Below are 23,184 nucleotides of genomic sequence, written 5' to 3'. Positions count from 1 at the left end.
TGCCCTCAAGTGGCCAGAAACTGCTGCTGCACCTTGTCTAAATCTTCAGACATACAGATCAGCATGTGTACTGAAGACGGAGATCAAAAACTATTCCAGTGTGTGTAATAGGATATTTTTAGCCAGCCATTCAATATTTAATATGCAATTCTTTGTCATTTTCTAAATTTTTAAAATGATAACCACAGTGGGAGGAGGCTACTTCATAGTGATGATTACTATTTTTCATGGCAGAGCAAAACTTTTTAATAATGAGTTAATCAGATATTCTATTCTATAATAATATATTTCAATTTGACAAATTAGCATTACAGTAACTCAATCTTATAGTCTTCACCAATATGCTCAGTTGTTAAACGACTATCCAACTATGAACTTTCATGTTTATTGGTCAGTATAGACCAAGATTAGAGCTTTACTATACAGCCTGTTTTGATGTAATGACTGACACAGCAGCTCCATATGTGAGCTAAGATTTATTTTTAAGCCTCTCTGTGTATATTTACCTGCACTCACCTGCACAACTTGCATTTTCTTTTTCTTCTGTCTTTCTCCCATCATTTATCATTTTCATGTTCAAATAAGTACAAGCGAGCATGCAATCAGATACACTTACAGCAGGCATACATGGTATACTTATGATCAGCACCCATAGGTTAGTGTCAAATGCATGTAGTATAGATCTAGTATAGATGAGTATATAGATCCCAGAATAGGAAACAGCCAGTGGGATGGACACATTTTCACATTACAGTAATATGAGCTGTAAATCTTATTATATTTCAGACATCAAATCCAATATAGCACCAATATGACTGCAACTGTGTTTTGATTTGGGGTTTTGCTGATTATAACTGAAGGCGACAATATGATAGACTACAAGTCCACACTGGCAAACTTATGTTTTGTCAGATGGTGCTGAATTTAAGCAGCCCACAGAATGAAAGCTATCTAAATCAAAGACAAATGTGCAGGTTCTCCTGAAGCAGAAGCTGCCAGGCGAGGTCAAACAAAGAGAATTGCATCACTATCTGGCTTTGGGTTAGAAATAAAAGGGTGTGATCTCATGTATTTGCATAACAACATCCAGATGGTCAAACACTTCAGCTGTATTGCATATGCAAAGACACGGGTTTATACAAGATATAAACACATTCAGCATTGAGATATTTTACTTATAGTACAGCAGAAAGCTTTTAGTGCAAAGCAAATGAGAAGCTTCACATACCAGTGATTACTGCTTGTAATAACTTTTCATTATATTGTTTATTATATGCCACAATAATTCATTAATTAATTAATCATTACTCCCCTCTCAAATCTATTTTATAAGCTATGATGGCCATTGCCACACAAAATACCTGTGCCCACATGAGCAGCTTTAAAAACACTCTTACAACGCTGAATAAATGATTAATTTTGGTTTCCTGCTGACTACTATTATTACATTATTTCTAAATATGAGCCAGTGTGGAACCACAGTTCATTATTTTGCCTAAAGTTCTCATTTCTTTGTAATTTTTGGAATCCAGGATGTTTTTTTTATTTTATTCTGATAGCCAATCATCACACCTGATATAAGCTGTTCAGGTTTTATCAGATAAAAGAGACATGCGATGTCTCAAACTAATAGAACAAGACATTTTTTCAGGCTTTTAGCCTTTTAGGTGACAGAAAATAAGGAGGGAGAACACGCAGCTACCCCTAGGGACTGTGAATACAAAATCACAGGGAGCTGAACTAACTAAGATTCATTGTAATGTGTATGAATATATGTATGTTTAATGTGAACATGTATTCTATGTAAAGTGTATCATGGTATGTACAGCCACTGAAGCTGAAGTGACTTGTGTTTTTGTCACACAGACCCACACATTGGGTTGAATGAAAGCCCTTTACAATGGTACCAAACATATTACAATGAAACATTAATAAACATTCTTAATGTGTGCTTAAAAGAAAAAAAGAATCATACTTAAAACTATAAATATGACAAACTATTAACTGATGTAAATTTAAAAACGAAAGTACAAATAATTGTTCAAAAGTGCATTTATTTAAGTCTTTCTTTTGGCACTTCAGTTATCATCGCTGGTCACACAGTTAACATAAAACAAAAGTGAGCATCCCTGTATGACTACAGCTGAAAAGTTTTGTCAAATTTACTGCCCAGCAGAAACTTTTAATGTTATCAGGATTATTAGAGCAGTCAGCTCGTAAAAATGTTTGAGCGGTTGTGAAAATGTGTTTATCGGTTCTTACAATAATAATAAAATAAGTAATAATATAATTTTAAAATGATGAATAAATATAGTTTTAGCTGAAGTTAGGGAATTTTTAAGTTGAACAATAGTCTCGGAAATTAAAAAAACAAAACATAAAAGGATAATTTCAGGGAAGTCAACAGGGATTCATTTCTGATTTAGGGAAATAAAATATTGTGATGATCAGAGATGCTCACAAATTGTTTCGTTAGGACAATATTACACAATTAAATGGGTAAAATATTCAAAATAAAGGTGACATACAGTATAAAAAGATATTAAAAAAACATGCAAACAGACAGCACCAAAATGAGACTAACACAAAGCAGCTTTGGCAACAACTGAAATTTTCTTTAAGGAAAGGAGGAAAAATGTTAAATCTTAACAGCCCAAGGCATTGTCAGTATATTGAATCACTTCAAACATGCAGTAAGTTTTAAATGCTTAAAAAGTTGTACAAAATTACATTATAAACTTACAAAAAAAAGAAACGTTCAAGGGGTGGACACAAAATGACATTTTATTTCAAGTTAAAGTTAACGACTGAAGCATTTAATCATTCTTCCACTTTCTGTTGTTATACTATATTGCTCCTAATGCGACGTCTCAGGCACTGTATCATGTAGACTCATTTTACTAGATGTCTCATCTCTTTTCAAAGTCACAATCTGATCTGGCTGCTCATTTTGGCAAAGGTACCGGGTAAGATTTCAATCCTAACTTAATGTTTTAGGGTTAACCTTTTTCACAAAATAGATGTCTCTTTTAGAAGTCTTTACACACATGTTCAGAGTTCAGCCAGCTCCTCACACAAGCGCTAGTGCTTTTTCTCGAGGTAATTTGAAGGAACCCACCCTTTCCTTGGTCTGCCATTGTCCAGAACCTTGCAGTACCACCAGCCATTTGGGTTTCTATCAAGAACCTCCAGACTTGTCCCCTCAGGAAATCCCATGGTCTCCTCGTCGCCATGGTAATCTGCTATGGAGACATACACCTCTCTGAGGTTGTTATGAATGATGTGGGGCTTGGGTTTCACTGTGGATACAGGGAGGGCATTCTTCAGAGAGCTGAGGCTGAGGGATTCAGAGCTACCAGTACCAGATCTGTTCCTGCTGGGGAGTGCTAAATTGTTTGGTGGCAGGGTGCGTGGCACTGTGCCAAAAGATGCATTCCGTCGCACTGTGGGGCTGGCACGAGGGTGGTCAGTTGAGTTGAGGGATTCATTTCTCCTGAGAGAGCCGACAGGGCTGGGACCATCTTTGATGGGAGCTGATATGAAGACGGACTGAGGTCTGACAACCTGCTGCTGTTTGGTGCTGTTCTGCTTCTGTGATCCAAACAACCCGGTAGGTTTGGAGAGGCCACCTGGAGGCTTAGAGGGGATGGGTGGCATGACCTTCTTTAGGTTTTGGTTAATGTTGTTCAAGGCCTGCACCCTTTGTTCATTCTTCTCCAAGCTGTTGGACTTGCTGAGGCTTCCAGGTTTAGTGGGAGTGCCATCAGATTCGGACCCTGCCATGTCATCTTGTCTGACAGGCTCCAGGAAGTACGTTGGGGCCCAACCTTCTGTATCACCCCAGCGAATGTACCACCAGCCACTCTCCTGCTTCTCCAGCACCTCCACCTCCACTCCAGCAGGGAAGGTGAGCTCACACTCTTGGATCTTTACATAGGGATCTGTGGTGCGATAAAGGCAGCAGCCTTCCAGGTCAGAGTCTCCCCGGCTGCCTTTGGAGTAAATAGAGGAGAGGTCTGAGGTGCTCTGAGAAGAGAAGGAGTCCTCAGAGGAGATGACGGAGGCTGTCTCAGAGTCCTCACCTTTAGTTTTACTGCCATTCTTCAGCTGCCCTGTGGGCCGTAGCTGTCTTCTTAAGGTGCTGATGTCCATCTTCTCGGCACTGGACGCCTTGGCCAGCTGTGGTTTAGGCCTAACTACTGGCTTTAGTTTAAAGGAAGAATTGGCGGCAGAGAATGTTTTGCTTTCCTCTTGGTCTTTCTTTGGCCTGGACAGATCTGGGGTGGACTCAGTGGAGGCAGATTTAGGACTGGACGCCTCCTCAGCTTTGGTTGAGGATGGGCTCCCATTCAAGTCAATCTTGAGCTTGTTACCCACAGTTCTCCATCCTGCTGGTGTTGAGTTAATGTTTGCAGTCTTGCCAGTTTCTAACAAGACACTTGTCTTGGAGGAAATTGAGTCTCTGCTGCACTGCCTCTCTGGGGTCTCCCTGAAGGGCCGGAAGCCATCATTCTCATAGATACACTCTTCCTCTACCTCTGCCTCATGGCCATCTTCAAATGACTCACCCATCTTGAAGGAGGCACTGTGGAGTGATGAAGCTGGGGAGGGCTTGGAGGACAGATGGGATCCCTTTTCTGAGGAAGTGTCCTCATTCTTTCCGTCCACTAAAGAAGCTTCACCCCTCAGAAACTCAAACTCAGACTCCATATCCAGATCGCCAATGGCAGGAACATCGTATTCTGGCTCTTCATACACAGGCCTCCCAGGAGACACAGGGGACTCTGGAGCCTCAGACCCTGGGCTGCTTGGAGGTGCAGTCTCCACCGAGTCCTGTTTTTTGACAGGTGGAGCTGGGGGTGGGACTTTGGGGCGGCACAGAGTGCTTGTTCTACGATTCAGATTAGGCTTTTTACGTTTGTCGATGTAGGAGCAGGGAGCCCAGCCCTCCCTCTCTCCTATTGAGACATACCACCAGCCACCAGAATTCTTCTCAATGACCTAAAACAAATGTTCAAAAGTTCAAAATCTGTTTAATCTTTGTAGGGAAACATTTCAATCTATTTTGTTACTGAACAATAATGAATATGTTGATAAAACCACAGATATATGGTTGTTACACAAGTTTAAGACAGTTGTATTCCTAAAGTTTACCTTACAAACGATATCTTACCTCTGCTTTCTGTCCTCCATTGAAACTAATCCCATCAGATATACAGGACTGAAAATCTGCAATGGTGTAATACTCTGCTTCAACTGTAGGGGGCTCTGGTGGGGAGGGCAACTGAAATCCCTGAGCAAAAAAAAATGAGATCAACACAGTTATACATGGGTAACCCTATAAAAGAAAAGTCCTGTGCATGACCATTAATCTGAGTAAATAATAAAATCATTATGGCTCTGATTTATCTTTTCCATTGTAGATGTTTTTTTTGTTTTTTTCCTCAAACAAGAATAAAAACTCGGGATAAAAATCTGCACCCTGCCAGTTACAATTGCTTGCAAGGGGTAAACATTTATTAGTGCCTATGTATGCATATTTTAGAGGTTTGTGCTCTTCATCAACAAAAGGATAAATCAGTAAAATAAAATCTTAGTCATCCAGTCACTTTTTTTGTGATGGATAGATAAATAACTAAAATATTGAACATTCTTACCAGGGTTGCATCTCTTCGAGGAGGAGGTTTTTGCCTGAGAACTGGTGAACCTATGAAGCAATAATAGAGCAAAGAACAATGTTTGGTTACATTTCAGAATAAACATCTGTAAACCTAAGAAATGAAAGAAACAAGTTACTGATGATAAGAAAATTATTATCATATTTGTTATACTTAAAATTGAGTAATTAGTGCCCTAAATATTCACAGTGACATGACTGACCGAATTCCACTCGATGAGGGGCTATACGGGCTACAGCTGGCGAAGCTGGCTCTGCTTTGCTTTTTCCATCCTGTTGGGTATTGACAGGGCTGGAATCAGAGCACGGGATTGGCAAGCTGATCTCCTTCCTAGCCACCTGGGGGCTCTCCGGGACACTTTCAGTCTGCACGTCTTTCTCACTCAGGGCTTTCTTGTTAAGCAGGTTACTGATCTCCATGATGTTGCCAATGATCTCCACTGGTCCTGTCACAGTCTTCTTACGGGGAGAGAAGTCATCCTTCATCTTTTTCAGGTAAGAGGCTGGAGCCCAGCCCTCCTTATCCTGGTATCTGTGAAGTTAGTCAGGAGAGAAAACAATAAATAGGATGAACTTCTTGTGTTGAGAACAGTGAAACATGTCTTCCCTGAAAGTCAAGTGAGTGAGCAGAGGCTTACCTGATAAACCACCAGCCTTCCAGGTTCTTCTGAATCACCTCCACGATGACTCCTTTTTCAAAAGCAATTTCATCTTTTCCCTGGCTGGTGTAAGGCTGCACTGTAACGTACTTCTCTTCTGTCAAAGCCACAGCAGAGAATGGCAACAAAATTAATGTCATAGTTTTTTTAAATTAGTATAATAATAATAATAAAAGATAAAGGTGTGTGCTTTCTATAAATCCTCTCTATGGACTCTGCATTTGCATGATGATTCTGCAGTAATAAAAGAAACGGATAAATTAATAATCAGCATTATATCACCCAGAAACATACCTGTACAATAGTATATCGTGATATATTCATTTGTGATCCATTGGCACCAATTTTATAAGATACTAGAGCAGAAGTGTATCTTTCCTTTACTACAGACTTGGACTGTTGTGCTGTACGGCATTTCACCTGCCAGATGTGAGTATTGTGTGTGATAAAATGTTTTTGGCACACTCGGCTTTATAAGGCCTGTCTATAAATGTTTTTATGAAACTGAAATCACTTTATAATATAGTGCCGCACATGATTAATTTCTGTATTTTGAAAAGTTACTTTTAGGAATGCAGCTAACAATGAATTTCAATTGATTGAGCTGTTGATTATTTGATCAATTTATCATTTGGTATATACAATATGAGAAAATAATAATATAAATAATATATTAGCTTGTAGTGTTCGCATCATATCATGAAAAACACACCATGACAGTATTGATTCATAAGTAACACTATTGGCGGTACTTGTGTGTATTTATCAAAATGTGATGTAGTGTGCTACATGTCTACTGTAAATTTACTGGTATTGATTACAGCATAAGCTAGTGTCCTAACAGTGTCCTTGGCCTTGTGACAGCGAGCATCTCCTAACTCGGCACTATGCTGATTTATGTATTCCCACAAGGCCAGTGGGCATGGCAAAGACATCATTTCCTGTCATTATGGCAATTTCTGTCTAAACACAGACAGCGCATGGAGAAGAGGTGTTCAGAATGGAGAAAAGGAACTGTTTTTTAAGCTGTCAGTTGGTACACAGTCATTCAGTCACATTCTAGTCACACATAGTATTATTCCATTTTCCTTTTCTCCACCCATGTCCTAGGAGTTGAATGGGTGTAGGATAGTAATTCCCCTGACTTGCAAAAACTACAGTAAGTTTCGTGGGTATAGGATATTTTTGTATGCTTTATTTTCCTTTTGCCTGGTTCTTCCGGCCTCTTTGTGCTGGGGCTGGTAGAACGTTTTCCTCTCACCAACCTCTCTCAAACAATATCCAGCAGTGCAATGAAGGGAAACTCTGAATCAGATGTTATGTTAACCACAACATGCATCGCCTCCATCAGTGTTATAAATTATTCTTGTGGAGTCCTTTTTTTTTTTTTTAAACACAAAGCAAGATTTCAGTCCTAGGGTGGAAACAACTCTCTCTCTCCACTCCAGAGAGCAGCATTCAGTTCTCTAGAAACCACTGCCAAGCGCAAAGTTTGTGCTGAACTCAATAGCCTATCCTCACTCCTCTGTCAACAATCCAAATGCATCTCCTGTGAAAAAAAGTCTTGGCCTCGGTAAGAAGAACATGTGCAAGTTTGTCACTGACAATGTGATTTTCTTGCTAACTAAGTAAGAGATTAATGAAGCGCTTTGTTTGTCTGTCAGCATTGGTTTCTATCTGCACCACATCAAGATAAATGTCTGTCTCTGCCACATGTTGGTAAAACACATATTCGTTAGAAAACGAAACACGTTTCGTTTTCTCATAAAAAAGAAAAATATGGTTCTAAAATGCAGCATAAGGCATTCCAAAGTGTAATACGCAACTACTTTTTGATGAGTGGGTAGTGCTTTTTTTCTTCTGTGATTCTGAGAAGATTGGTTTTGGCACACAGTGTTTAATTATAACAAAAACGCTTACATGGAGCAATTTTATAGCATAATTTGAGCTTAGCATTGATAATTGGTGTATATAAAAGTTGCTGATTTCACCTTTGCTTTCCAGGCTCATTTCATATTAACGTCAGTTAGTGGTTAGTTGTGGTGGATTGTGGCTCATGATAAAGACATTTTCTGGAAGACAACATGGAATGCAAGACTGAACAATTATGTGCACATGGAGAGGGGCAAGTTTAGCCTTGTGATAAGAGATAATAAATAAGACAGGGTGAGGAGAACAATAACAAAGGGAGGGAGGGAAGGAGGGAGGGAGGAAAGGAGGTGAAGCAGCATCTGTCTCAGTTCACCTCGGCTCTGCTGCCTGCTGATGACACCCCCCAACGTCCATCTCCGGTCCAGTCTCTTCAGATGGGCCTTATGTCGCTTAGTAACTAACAGACACAGATGGTGACCAGACAACAATAAACAAACAAACATGGGAAACATGAAGAGCAAGCACAAATGCAGCACAAACACACAGCACACAAATGACATGGATCTGAGCTCCGTTATTAGCTACATGGGAGACATGAAAACAAGACCACAAAGCAAAACATGGTGGACAGTTAGAGTGGATGGATGGGTGGTTTGATGGGTGAAGGTTACAGAGGAAGTGTTAAACCAAGACATCTTCTCTGTGGCTTGTAATTAGGATGTTATTAGCATGGTTTTCCCATCCTGTCGTGTTAGAGCATCTGGGAGACACATTGCTGCTACAGGAATGCCATCCAATTAATAGAGCAGCTGAGAGTGCTGCTGGTTGGAGCTGTGCGCCTCAGAAGGTCTATACTTTCCTACGTCTTTTGTAGGCAAAAAGAGTGGAGAATCATTTCTGCCAACTTAGAAATCTTGAGTCACATGTTAAAATTATAAAATAAGCTCCTGCAAATGGTCTTCCTGTATGTAATTTCCAATGATGGTAACAGAATCTGAGTGATGGGTTAAAATAAATAAAATAATATTATTTTTAATGCGATTAAACTAAGCTAAGTCATTCAAAGGATTAGTTAAACATTTTGGTTTATTTGCTTTTTGGATGGAGAGTTCAATGAGAAGATTGATACCACTCTCATGTCTGTCCTATAAATATGAAGCTACTGCCAGCATAACACATTATATCCATGTGTTTAATTCATACAAATTTCGCTGGTATCACTAACTTTCTGGTCTCTACTGGTTGCTAAGCAACTACTCAGAGTCCAACACATAAACCTCCCATAAAACAATGAATTGCTCTTTGTCTTTTGCACAAATTAAACAAATGAGACATAATGTAGGTAGGCAGATTCTGTTACCTTTTGGACAGGTTAGCTGTTTTCGCTGGTTTCTATTGTTTGTGCTGAGCTAAAGACTTACTGTGCAGATATGTGACAGTGGTATCAATCTCCTATCGATCTAATTTTCATCCAGAAAGTGAATAAGCTCCCAAAAGTATTCATTTAAGCAATTTTTTAATATGAAATATGACCAAAACAAGGATTTTGGCTTTCCAAAGAACTATCATGTTTTCCAGAAATACGTTTTTTTTTCTGTGACAGTGCGGTGGCACAGACTGCTTAAGACCACAGGACTGACAAGGAGATGTTTTATGAGTTTCATGCCATTCCTATGACTGACTAGACACATAAGCACTGATTACACTGCTATTACTGCTATCCCTCTGGTAGACAGGAGTGTTGGTTGTAGACATATTTATGGTAATAATTTGTGTTATGCATACATGTTGAATATCTTCTGTTGATAGATATGCTATGTTAGAGATATGATGGATAGACTATGTATGAGAAAAAGTGTTCATGTATCCTCTCTCACTCCATCTCTGACTCATAAGATATACAACACCAAGGGGATCCTGGGTCCCATTGTTACAAAGTGTACCAATTGTAAAGCAAAAGATGTTTTGGCCAGAGTGCTGGAAAATCCTGATGTTTGTTTGGAAGCGTAATATGCAACTTAATCATTTCCGTGCCTCCAGTTTGTTGGGTTTTCTTTAACATAATGATGCATAAATCTTAACAAATGAAGCTTAGCGAAAGTTCAGTCAGTAAGACAGGCATACGGGCATCCAGGGGTAACTTTCCTGCCTTTTTTCACGCATGCTCATCTATTACCTAGTTTTCTATGTTCAAGGGAGTGATCTTAATTGTTGCCAGTCACCTGTCAATCTCAGCAACCAATAGCAAAACGCCACTCTTCAGCCTTAGCCTATCATCTCGTACTGGTCTGTTCAAATATGCCCCTCTCTCTTTCTCTGCTTCAGTCCTGTCATACAGCTGTTTGTGCGCCCCACCACCTCCCTATCTCCGCCATTCTCTAGATAGATAGATAGATAGATAGATAGATAGATAGATAGATAGATAGATAGATAGATAGATAGATAGATAGATAGATAGATAGATAGATAGATAGATAGATAGATAGATAGATAGATAGATAGATAGATAGATAGATAGATAGATAGATAGATAAACTTTATTGATCCCAAACTGGGAAATTACAGTGTAGCAGCAGCATTACACGGACACATAGTGGCGATACATATACTACGATATACTAAATACGGTAACTATACATACTAAAATAGCAAAATATAAAGAATAGGCTATACTAAATACGGTAACTATACATACTAAGATAGACTACAGGATCTGCAGTCCATTTCCCATCTGCCATCTTCTCATTAGACTCATCAGCAATCACCACCACCAGTGTCCGGACTTCATGGGGATCTATACATATATATATATATATGCAGCCGTTCAGGGATGATTCCTCATGGAGTTCAAGCGCCAAAGACTTAGTCATTTACTAAGACTTTGTTCTCTCATATATTCACAATAAATATCTTTCTATCACTTGTCTCTCCTGATTGAAATACTCTACAGTTGCTTCACTACCTGTCAAAACTAAAAAAATCTGAGTATGTGACGCTAATTGCTCATTTAGATTAAAATGTTTGGAAGAGTGAGATGGCTTGAGCTCCTCTTAGATGGCTTGATAACCATAGCTGACAGCGCTTTCAGGATGACTGCAGGATTGGGTATCTGTAGCTTTACTTGTCAGCATGATTTTTCTGGCAAACCAAACCTCACATAGATGTGATCCTATCAAGGATTTGGATATTGCTCTGATTCCAGTAAGCTCACATAATCAGCAAACGTCTACAGTACTGTAACTTATCAGTAATTGAATAAAAATGCATCATTCATTTTGAAGCTCAATTTGATTAACAATAACCATAAGTTTGAGAACACCTCACATCCTGGACCAGCACCTCAAATCCTGGATCCTGGACTACGTCACAAACCATCCACAGTATGTGAGGTCTCAGGACTGTGTTTCAGATACGGCTGTCTGCAGTACAGGGGCCCCGCAGGGGACGGTCCTGGCTCCGTTCCTCTTCACCCTTTACACTGTAGACTTCACACACAACACACCCACCTGTCACCTGCAGAAGTTTCTCTGACGACTCTGCCATCGTCGGCCACATCACAGATGGGGATGACAGAGAGTACATAGAACGGACTCAGGACTTTGTAGTCTGGAGCCTGAGGAACCACCTCCAGATCAACGCGGGGAAGACCAAAGAGCTGGTGGTGGATTTCCGCAGGCAGAGACACTCCCCTCTGACACCAGTGAACATCCAGGGAACGGACATTGACATAGTGACATCTTTTAAGTACTTGGGTGTTCACCTGAACAATAAACTGAACTGGACAAATAACACACTTTATAAGAAGGGCCAGAGCAGACTCTACCTGCTCAGGAGACTGAGGTCTTTTGGAGTGCAGGGGGCGCTCCTGAAGACCTTCTTTGACACTGTGGTGGCATCAGCCATCTTTTAAGGGGTGGTCAGCTAGAGCAGCAGCATCTTGGCAGCGGACAGGAGGAGACTGGACAAACTCATTAAGAAGGCCAGCTCTGTCCTGGGATGCCCCCTCGACCCGGTGGAGGTGGTGGGAGAGAGGAGAATGATGGCTAAGCTTTCATCTCTAATGAACAACGAGTCACACCCCATGAAAGACAGCCTGACTGCACTGGAGAGCTCCTTCAGCGACAGACTCCAAAATGTGTGAGGGAGCGATATCGCAGATCCTTCCTCCCTGCAGCTGTCAGACTGTACAATCAGCACTGCTCCCAGTAAACCTCAACCTTTTTGTACCTTGTGTTTATTGTTCTCTGTTCTTTTTCTTATTGCTGCTCTTATATTCTATTAATGTCCACTTGCTGCTGTGACAATGCAAATTTCCCCATTGTGGGACTGATAAAGGAATATCTTATCTCATCTTATCTTAAGAGTCTGACTCATTAAATATTCTCATGTTTTATTCCTTACTGCTGGTGGAAACACATGCCTCTTTCATGAGCTCACTCCATGGAGGTCATATCATTTAATATTGCATCGCATCTCTACTGTACAGTGCAGTACTGTACAGCACGTCACTTCAGTGCACCTCCACACTCGGTTGTGGTCTGGTCTCTCCTGGCACTGCTCCTTGCCGTTTACTCGGGCCTGAATCCGTACTCTGTTCAAGCATGCTTATGATGGCAGGCAGACAGAGAGACTTGTTCACACCAGCCAGGCGTCAGCCGTTAGCGTAGGCCGGCAGTGGTGAGGCAGGGCTGAGTTTGCTCCATTTTGTCACAGATCAAAGACTGAGGATTGAGGGCAGAAGTGGTATCTGTGTGTGGGTATATAACAGAGTGTGTGAGGTTGTGTGTGTGTGTGTTTGTGTGGGTGGGTGGGTGGGCAGGGGCAGTAGAGTTTGCAGTGACTTACCTTCCCCAGCTTTTGAGGCGCCCAGCTCCAAGTCATCTCGTGTACCGCTGTGGGTGTTGAGATAGGTAGCAGGGACCCAACCCTGCTCCTCTGCAGTACTGACAAACCACCAACCTGTGGAAACACAAAGGAGCTGACTATGTAGAGTTCACCAAGGTAATCATGTAGAGTGTGCAGGATATTTAACATACATGCAGTTCTTCACAGAACAAGAACCTTGACTGTATGAGTGTAAGATGAAATACAGGAAATAATAGAAAGTGTGGAATTCAAATGTATTTTAGGGTCTAGAAGATTTGTTGACATTCTGCCTGATATTCTGGGCTGTGATAAGACCCCTAACATAATGAATCTCTTCAAATACGGACAAAAATCTGCACAGATGGTGTCAGCAGATGTGACCATAGATATGTAGTATACATAGTATGGCTTATGGCTTATATCCGCTGATAAATCAGTTTGATTTGTCTTTATTTTAGTCACTGAACCCTAATTTGATGAAATATCTCACATCAAAAGGATGAGCTACAAATAAACATGAACATGAAGTTAAAAATAAAATAAAATCAGGTTGACTGCTCTGCCAACAGAATCTAACTACGGGCAGGGCCAAGAACATCAGAGGGAACACCGTCTGGCTGTAGCTCGACTCGTGACGAAGATTTGCTAAACCTGCATTTCATCGGGATCAGTCATGATTTAAGTGGGCAAGACATTGCTTTTGTGCTGTTACTTGCCAAAATATCCATGTGCAATTTTGCAGCTGATTTGACTTGGAATGCCTCAGCGGGAAAGGTGCACATAGAAAGCAATGTTTCACTTCTACAAAATCTGCTCCAAATGAGGTGACTTGAGTATAGTGATCTACTGTATTGTGTTGGATAAGGTGTTTGTAATCAAAAGCCACTCAACATTTGTGACACTGCGTCAGTTCTCAGCAGGAGACCTAAGTGGCAAATTTGGCAAAAAAGCTGTCCTATATGTGGTATGTCGCACATACAGTATTTGTTGTGGTAACAGGAACACAATATGGCTGACAGCTGTCTGGACAACCCATAAAGAGGATAGAAGTGTTCCATCACACTTTCAAAGCTGGTCCAAAACCTCCAGCGTACATTTTCCTTGAGAAATTGTGTTGTTTGAGTTGGTTTAGTTGCACATAATTAAAAGAAAGATGCAGGATATAGGACAGAAACAGAAGAGGATAATAATTAATTAATAATTTAGTGGATAAAAGAAAGGAAAAAGATTTTTTGGGATCGTTTTATATCTGCGTCTAGCCTGTTTTAATTATCTCGTCATTAATTCCAATCAGACAGGTAACAATTAAAGGCTTATATAGTTTAAAAGGTGTAATTATTGGAGTTTCCGGTAGACGGTGGTGTACAAAAGGAAGCCCTTTTCATTTTTTCATATTCACACCTTTTTAACTCCATTATGCTGAATCTACTATACTACTATAAAATTATTCTGTGAAGTCAGAGATAATTTGGAAAATGGCAATACACAAAATGTAATACCTGGTGGATCATGTCAGTTTATCTCTCAGCAAAACAAACCAGAGGGGAGATATAAAACTCTGCCAACACTGAACAATTTTTCAACTTGCTGTTTTATCCCAACATCATTGCTTTCACTAAATTGTATTCATTTCTGCAAGAGTGCCCTTAGGATTTGCTATCAGGTCACAGAGTTTCATATTGTAGTTACGGTTATAAAAAACTAATAATTGTGTAATGTCGGCAAGTTTTGATGACTAACATAACTGAATCAAATTGTTCCCTGGCTGTAAGCCTATCTGTCCACCAAACATAGCTGGAATCAAGATCCAATAGAGATATCCTGCTGACAGACTAAATGCATGACTTTTTCAGTGAAAGCAATAACAGAGAAAATCTATCCAAGACTTAAACTTACACACGCAATCTCTGTGATTCATTTGAAGGGTGATTTGTTTAAATGATAAACTTGCTAAGCTACGTAACAAAAAACATCGTCAGCTGTACAGTGGAGCTATTTTGCATAGAGCTAGGGTGGGTCCAGCTTGGAGAAAGCCTATGCTGTTAGTGTCTGGCTCTGACCACCATGCTGGCTGGGGCTCAAGGACGTAACAAGCCATGTAATGTGCTCAGTCTTTGCACTAAAAGCTGTGGTTTGAACAAAACCCTATGCCAATAAATCAGACAGAGCAGCATGCTGCAAAAAAACAACAAAACTAAATAGTGTCTACATCATTCAAAACCAAAGGACTCACGAAATAGATTTTATCTCACCACACTGGTGTTAAAAGCTCATGCAAAGGCTTGTACAGTAATGATTTTATGATGTTTGGTACTACAAAGAAGATTAAAGAATTATTCATTTTCATTTGACATCAACCACACCAAAATCAATATTTAAACGACTTACAGTTACATCTGTATTTGGAAGTCACTGAGAACATTTAAAAAATCAAAGGGCAACATCAGCTGCATTAATGGTACATTAAATTAAACTGACCATTACAGAACAGCTTGGCAGGAGTAAAAAGATGTGTCAACTCAATAAAGAAAAAAATCCTTACATTTGAAAATTGCTATTTTCCCACCAACATGTCATTTTCACATCAGCAAACTGACACTTGTAGAAATATAAGCAAATACAAGACTATAAGGTGTAAGAATGTACTTTAATTGAGAGCACTTGGCCAAAAGTCTGAATATACATACACAGCAAAGAAACACTGTCACTTTAAAAGGCCTGAGTAAATATGCGCTGTTATTGATGGCCAGGCCTGCCTTGCCTGTGTTTTTCAACCATATGGCAGGTGTTTAGGCTGAGTTCACTGAACCTCAAAAATCTGCAATAAAAGTACTTTTAAAAACACACATACATATTACGCAAGTGCTGACTTCCTGACCATTGCAGGTTTATATCAGACAAGTTGCATCATATGCGTTATATGAAATGTAGAAGAAAAAAAAAACTTCTAAACGAGGAACCTGCTTCATGTCTTTCATCGCATGAATTCATTCACAGAGTGACTGCAAATCAATCGTGCACAAAACCAGCTCCATGGTCAATGCATGTGGGCAACATATAACCTTATTCTGTATTGCTGGGCAAGGTGTCAAAAATAAAAAAAATTGCATCAATCATTCAATCTATTAATTATGTTTAAGCTTTCAGATTTCAAACAAAACTCACCTATTATTGTCAGATATTGTACATTATGCCATGGGCACAGATCCCAGGGGGTTTGGGAGGAACAAATTTCCCTCCAACATCAAAAAAAAATATTGTCCTTTCCAATAAATTATTTGTAAATAAATGTAATTGTAATTTAAAATATAGTTTTTAATAGAAGCTGACTTCACTGTTGAAAAAAATCCTGCTTTGTGGTCTAAACTGTTGCATATACTAAACTTAGTGTTTATTTATGGAAACCCATAGGGGACTCCTATCATCAAGGCGGTGTCTTCAATTAGGACATCAAGCCTTCTCTGTAACCCTTCACCATCCTGTTACTACAAACAGCACGCAGCCCCGGAGAAGGGTCCAACTGGAGTCAACTATATGAACTTTCAGTTATTTCACCGTAGTCCACCAAAATCTGTTTCAAAACTAATTTGGAAGTCTTCACTCCAAACATTGGAGTGAAGACTTAATTTAAAAGTTTGTTCTGACTTTCGTAAGTTGTCAAGCTGCACAGAGAAGATCAAATCACGAAGGAAGTCAAACACAGGAACGGCATAATAAATGTCAAACAGCTTTCCATTTTCATTTTAATATTGTCATAGAAAGCACCCACAGCCGGCCCCCCTCTCCAGTTTGTAATTAGATCTGCACCCTTCCCTTATGCTGTGATAATACTTGCTGAATGTTCCTCCATAAGTGCGAGGAGGGGAGTGTGATTCTTAACTTTTGGAAAATGTCAACTTCATATTTGACCTGGGTTATCATTTGTGCATTATTTATGATGACGCATACCTTAAACTGAGGTCATTACAAAAGAAACAGCTGTTTTGTGTTTTCCTGCTGCCAAGACAGCAGAATTACATCATGTTGAACATTTTGATAATTCTTATTTTTTAAGTTCACAGAGTTTCAGAAATTTGCTTATCTTAATTTTCAGTATATGACCTAATAGGTGTCAATCTCGTAAAATTGGGCTTGAGATCTCTGTTGTCAGATATAAAGGAATGCATCTGACATCAAAAATGACCTTACAACAATTAATCAGTGAGGTTTAACAGTGAGGTGCGTTAATAAAGTTGTTAATTCAACTGTTTAAAGGTGCAATGGCAGATAATGGAAATAAAATTAGGAGAGGAATGTTCTCTCTCTTCTTTGTGTACAAATGGCAGGGATTATCTGTACAGATGTGCGAGGAACAAAGGTGAATGAATTATACTTTCATACCCTGAAATCTGTGTATGGGTGTATATTGTGTATATGTATACTTGTTTCTGTGCATTTGTCTGATTTTTTTTCTTTATCTGTACTTGTGTTTAATCTTGAAATGATTTCATCAGTCTCTATCACAACCCGTCTCTCCCTACATCTCTCTGCCTTGCTGTCAATGTCAGGAAATATTAACAGTCCCAGAAGACTGCTGCAAAGTTTCAACCACAGAGGAAAACAAGAGGTCAAAACCTTGAACATTACTAAACATTGTATTAAACATGAGGGAGCTTTTAATTTACATGTTGCCTGGTTACCATCAGACATGAACATCATTACCATGATTTAAGATGTTTGTTTTCATAAAGTATTAAGTTATTTATTTGTATAGCACTTTTCATACAGTAGTTGTAACTCAAGGTGTTGTGCACATAAGACAAACATACTTTAAATACACTGCATTAGATTGTTGGTGTAGGCTGTATGGTGCTGTTGTAAGAAGGGTTGAGTTTTTATTTTTTTCACTTACCACATCTAAAAAAAAGTTAGATGTATTTTTTATTTAACTTTTACTTCTTTGAGTAAATTGATAGTTGCACTGGTAAGGGTGCACAGATCCCCTCTTCTCTAACAGGCTTTATTTGGATAAACTGACCATTGCATTGTATAACAGCTTAATCTCCGCCATTGCTGTCAGTTGCTTTTTATATATCCATGGTCAGTAGGTGCAAAAGGCCTTCTGGGATACTTAACTTCAGTGGCCCTCAACTGGCTTTGGCTGACCAATGGTGTAACTTGGTGTCAGCCAGTCAGTGATGGACAGAATCGGTTATAGCGCTGGTCTCGCTGTTGCGGTGCAGCCAAAAAAAACATTGCCAAAAGTTGACTGGCAATACACTTTGCAAAACATTATTCAATATTACAATTACAGCTCCTTAGTCAACATCCTGAGTAAATCAGAAAGCTTTTAAACCATTTGAGCAAAGGTTCCTCTTTTTAACCCCCACCGTTTTGGGGGTCAGTGGTTGCTAAACCCACAACCCTCTGGTGAGGATCTCATATAACGCCATCACATCATAGGATCATGACCACAGACATTGGCCTCACATGTCACAGCCTCAGAAAGGAAGAAACCAAACTGTTTGTCTTGACAACACTATTGTATTACACTACAAGGACATCATGAAAAACTGGATGTTATAAGCAGACCAGAGGGCAAGTTGTAACTAAGTTTATGCGTAACGTAGCCTGCTGTGAGGTGCAAAGCTCTGGTTGTTTGAAGTTGAATGCCTGCTTGATTCCAATTATTTCAGTAATAAAAAAAGAAAATGATGTCAGCCTAATTTAGACCACATGAAACATACTGATCCAAAATTAACCAACAATGAGCAACACATTTCAAAAGCTATTTGATTGTATAATGAAGAAAGATTGATGTTGGTTATGCAAGTTGAAAGTTTTGCAGCTATTTGACAATGCCAGATGGAAAAATGCTACTGAGGTAGATTTTTTATTTTTTAAACATAAAAAAAAACGAGGAAGCAAGACATGTGAATAGATGCTTGGTCTACACTTCTAATGGAGCTGTCCCCAGAGCCTATTCACCCTTATATTTTAGCTGTGTAAGTGAAGATGCATTACAGCAGTTAGACCTATAATGAGGGTGAGTAACATTTCTGAACTCTATTTGTCTCTCATACAGTACCTGCCATCTGGAAACTCTATCAGCTTTAAGACCCATGCTTTATTTTTTACTGTAATCAACAACAGATTCTCAGCTGCAACAAGAAACTAAGCTTTCATTTTGGGGGTTTTCCTGAAGTGACTGGATGACTTATAAAACAAAACCGCAATCTATGTATGCAATCAATCAACCTAATACCTGGCAGTGGCATACATAACACAGCGTGACATTGCAATGAATTTCTTTGATTCATTAATGTCATACTCACCTACTTATTTATCAGAGTCTTAGACCTGATACTGTACTAAAATTGTTTTTTACTTCAGGAGTAACTGACAAAAGATTTTCTACACATCTAGCATGAATACGAGAACCACAGATTCAGCAGTAAGCGGAGGCTTTTTTTTCATGGCCTGAAATGATGAGGAATGCAGTGGCTCAGCAGTCTTGCAGATATCTGACACCACTGTTGAGTAGAGCAGAAGAAAACTCCATTCATTTCCAGCTTCTGTATTTATTAACAGTAGATCTAGTATCAAAGCACAAGGGGGAAGGTATCCAGCTCTATACACACACTTCCAGTTTTCATAAAACACTGGGTTTCAATTACCTGTGGGTCGGTTATGAGGGGGGAGGTGAAAACGGAACAAAACGACTTTCAAGAGCTAATGTTGACCTAAGGAACAACCTTCACTCCCTCCCAGTCTCTGAAAGGATCCCCTCATGGTATGAACGAGGCTATAGCCCACAGTTTGTGTGCACTCTAGGCTCCACTGATTTGGAGACACAGCAACCCTTGAGCGTGTGAAAGCCCACCCCTTAAAATACTGTTTTAACTCAATGGTCAATTCTTGAGTCACAGTGGGGCACCTTTTTGGCTCCACAAGCTTAATTCTATAAACTACTGTTGCTACAATCTGTGCTTGTGAATACTTACTCCTGTTCTTCATCTTTTCTGTCAGTATTGCTTTGTGAAAACATTCAAGAGAATGGGGTAATAAAAGCCTACGTTGAAATGCTATACTTTATAATTGCAAGCCACAAATCTGAGTTTCCACATATAAAAATATAGGATAAGGTTAATTTCTTGAGACGCTCATTAGCACTGTCTATAGTGAACTAAAAGAATGTGGAGTATGGGGAATACTATGAGTGGATAATGTGTCTTCCATCTGCTCCTACAACTTCTCCTTAAAAACGACATTTAACACTTGGCAAGCTTTCTGTATCATGTGGTGGTTCATTGTGAAGAGTTATAAGGTTTTTCTTCCTTTATACAAGAAAACATGCTCTTGCTGAAACTGCAAATACCAGTTTGGGAAACTGACAGTTTGAGTACACAGAGGCTAAACACTAAACTTAGCTTTAATCCTCCTTCATATAAGACAGAATCAATGCACCAGTATACACAATGCTGTCACACGTGCAGGAATTGTTTTTGAATCGAAACAGCTTTTGTGTACCATTACCTCGAAACAATACAATTGTCATTTCCAATACAATGAATGAGTAGCAGGGTGTGTGTTCCAGGTGAGACAATAACTGAAAATCAAGGGCTACATTAAGCTTCACAGTTTATTACAGTTATCAAGGTTATGTGCCCCTTATTTGTATTTGTCTGTCAATGAAAGTCTAATTAGAGTCAAATGAGAACTTTCACCTGATGATGACACCAGATGTAGAAGTTAAGGGATCATATAAACGATTCATCCTGAGGAGAACTTGAATATCTGTAACAAATTATATGGCGAAATTATATGAGACTTCATCTTCTCAGGACCATGTCTCAGTGTCTAAAAAAAACAATGGCAATCCATCTGGTAGTTGCTGTCTAGACCAAACAGTGCACTGACCGACACTGCCATCACTAACATGGCTAAAAACAATTAAAAGATATACAAATAATCTAAAGTTCCCAGAAATAAACTAACTGAACTCTAGTGTTTGATCTTAGAGTGAACTCTGTTCTTGGATAATTCAAAGCAAGCTCCTGCTGAGCTTAGCCCTAAGATCATGTTGTTTCCAGACTGAAGACTAAGGCCTGAGACTGTTGTATGGGTATATTTTTTTTTCCATTTGAAAGTAAAGCAGACATCCTGCACATCCATCATGCCATGTTCAGGGCCAGACCCACTTAGTCTGCCAGGATCTCACTCCTGTAGTTTCTTTGGGCTTTCAGCCAGGCAGTCGAACATCACCTGTGGGATCCCCCTATTACCTTCCAGCTTTTCTATGGCTCAAATTCAGCAAAGAAAATACGTGTTCAAAAAGGTAAAAAGCCATTTTATAAACACACTTGGTAAGTGACTCTTCATCGGATTTTACTCACTCCACCCTGCTTAAGTAGGCTGGGTGGAGCAGTAGAGATACATACTGCACATGGGTGGTGCCAGGGGGTCTTGGGGGAGCCCGAGGAGCCGATGGATCTGAACTGGCCTCTTTATAATAGACAGGCAATCTTGGAATTAATTTGTAATTCATAAAGGCTGATCTAGACTTGGAATGAAGTTAAACCCCGACTGGTCCACAGGGACAGATTTGCTACGCAGGCCTGGGTACATGCATAGGGCTGCCCTTGAAATGTAGGCAATCCAGCTGCAGTGTAAGTACAATATTTCCAAAAGTGACTGCAAATTATTTTTTTCCTTTTGTACATACTATTCCATTAAAGGGCAAAGTTTAAACCATTGAATACAGTGCATCTGAACTGAGCAACAAGGCTGCTAACTTAGCTTTGGTTAACATTTCTCCAATATAGTGTAAACTGAGGAGGCATCCTGGAGGATCCATTAAGCCATTATAATGAACCAATCGCTCTGAACCACTAACTTTGGCAGGAACTGGGTTTTTCCATTTTCTCCTGCACTACTCTTTTCTCCTGAGCAGCAACTCTTCCTGGCAAACTCTCATAAAACAGACAAATAAAATAGCTGCAATCCTGGAGAGGGAGTGAGGACAGAATTACTAATTGTAAAACAAATTTTAACAATTTGCAGTGTAATTTTTGACAGTACAAAGTTGTAATTTTTCTGACATTTTCATATTGCTCCTTTAGATTGAGCATTTATTTCCTGAGGTTTTGCTAATAGGAACTTGTGTGTTGTCTAAGTATTATTCCAGAGAAACTAAATGCTACATTATAGCATCAAGCAGTCATTGATCTTCCCTGCTGATTTATTGCATGCTGTATATACTTCAAACACAACCAACTAAATAAACAATCATTAATAACTGTACTGTACCAATTGAAACAAAGGCCACGACACAAACTGTATCGTCAAGCCAGTGCAGCGGAAAATATTGCCTTGGCTTGAGATGGCAAGCTGGAAAAGTGGAGAAAGCTGAGCTCGCTTATAGGTCTGACCTAGATTCACGGCCCTGTCATAGGCATATATCATCTAATCCAAGGTAAGGAAAACTTGATAACTGCACTGGGCAGGACAGCCACAGTAGGACTTCTATTGATGGACTACGGTGAATGACAAAATCATACAGAGCTGTAGTTTTCCATTTGTACATCTATCACTGTTACACCTTTTCCCAACAAATCTCATATAAAGCAAGCTACACAGACAATGCTGATACAAAATTACATTGCAATATGACAGAATACAGATATTTTCTGCCCAAAGCATTGAAACACTCTACAGAGGAACCCATGCTAATTGAAATGTGTGTGGCTTTAAAGGAAAATGTGTATGTGACTGAATATAGCTCAGAGCTGTATAAAAATCCGCTTTTATCATCACAAATGTAATAAAAACATTTTAGTACCTTTAGCTCAGCACATTCGCTTAGCTCTGTAATTCACAGATCAATCTGTCAGAAACCATTAAAGGGTTTGTACTTATCCTGCTAGGGAATGGATGCTAAATCAAATGAGCTCTGAAATCTTCTTAGCACACACCTGGTCTTGTTAGTATTGGCAAAGGGATGTGGAGTGATGTCACCCAGCCAAATGGAGCAGCTTTAGCCTACTTCCATTGCAGGAGGTGTTGAGATTTCAGTTAAATGCTAGCTGTGCTGCTGGAAACAGTCTCCATAGCAAGATGTAAAGGGGGTTT

At 39.5% G+C, this 23,184-nt stretch overlaps 1 protein-coding gene across 2 annotated transcripts in view; it reads right to left on the bottom strand.

Moving 5' to 3' along the window:
* Nucleotides 1-2,056: 2,056 nt before the first annotated feature.
* Nucleotides 2,057-23,184, bottom strand: part of sh3pxd2ab (SH3 and PX domains 2Ab) — a 51,091-nt gene continuing 29,963 nt past the window's right edge. The window contains exons 8-14 of one of the 2 annotated variants that reach the window (XM_062430657.1): nucleotides 13,054-13,167; nucleotides 8,582-8,665; nucleotides 6,316-6,433; nucleotides 5,881-6,209; nucleotides 5,658-5,707; nucleotides 5,174-5,293; nucleotides 2,057-5,001 (exon numbers count right to left, since the gene is read on the bottom strand). In XM_062430657.1, the coding sequence (XP_062286641.1) occupies nucleotides 3,082-5,001; nucleotides 5,174-5,293; nucleotides 5,658-5,707; nucleotides 5,881-6,209; nucleotides 6,316-6,433; nucleotides 8,582-8,665; nucleotides 13,054-13,167 (2,735 nt within the window). In that variant the 3' untranslated portion in view covers nucleotides 2,057-3,081. The remainder of the gene's footprint in view (nucleotides 5,002-5,173; nucleotides 5,294-5,657; nucleotides 5,708-5,880; nucleotides 6,210-6,315; nucleotides 6,434-8,581; nucleotides 8,666-13,053; nucleotides 13,168-23,184) is intronic. The other variant, XM_062430656.1, reaches the window with a different exon arrangement.

This window comes from Scomber scombrus, chromosome 12 (genome assembly GCF_963691925.1).
Source record: "Scomber scombrus chromosome 12, fScoSco1.1, whole genome shotgun sequence".
NCBI lineage: Eukaryota > Metazoa > Chordata > Actinopteri > Scombriformes > Scombridae > Scomber > Scomber scombrus.
The sequence above is the reverse complement of the archived record's forward strand: the minus strand, read 5'-3'. Positions and strand labels throughout refer to the sequence as shown.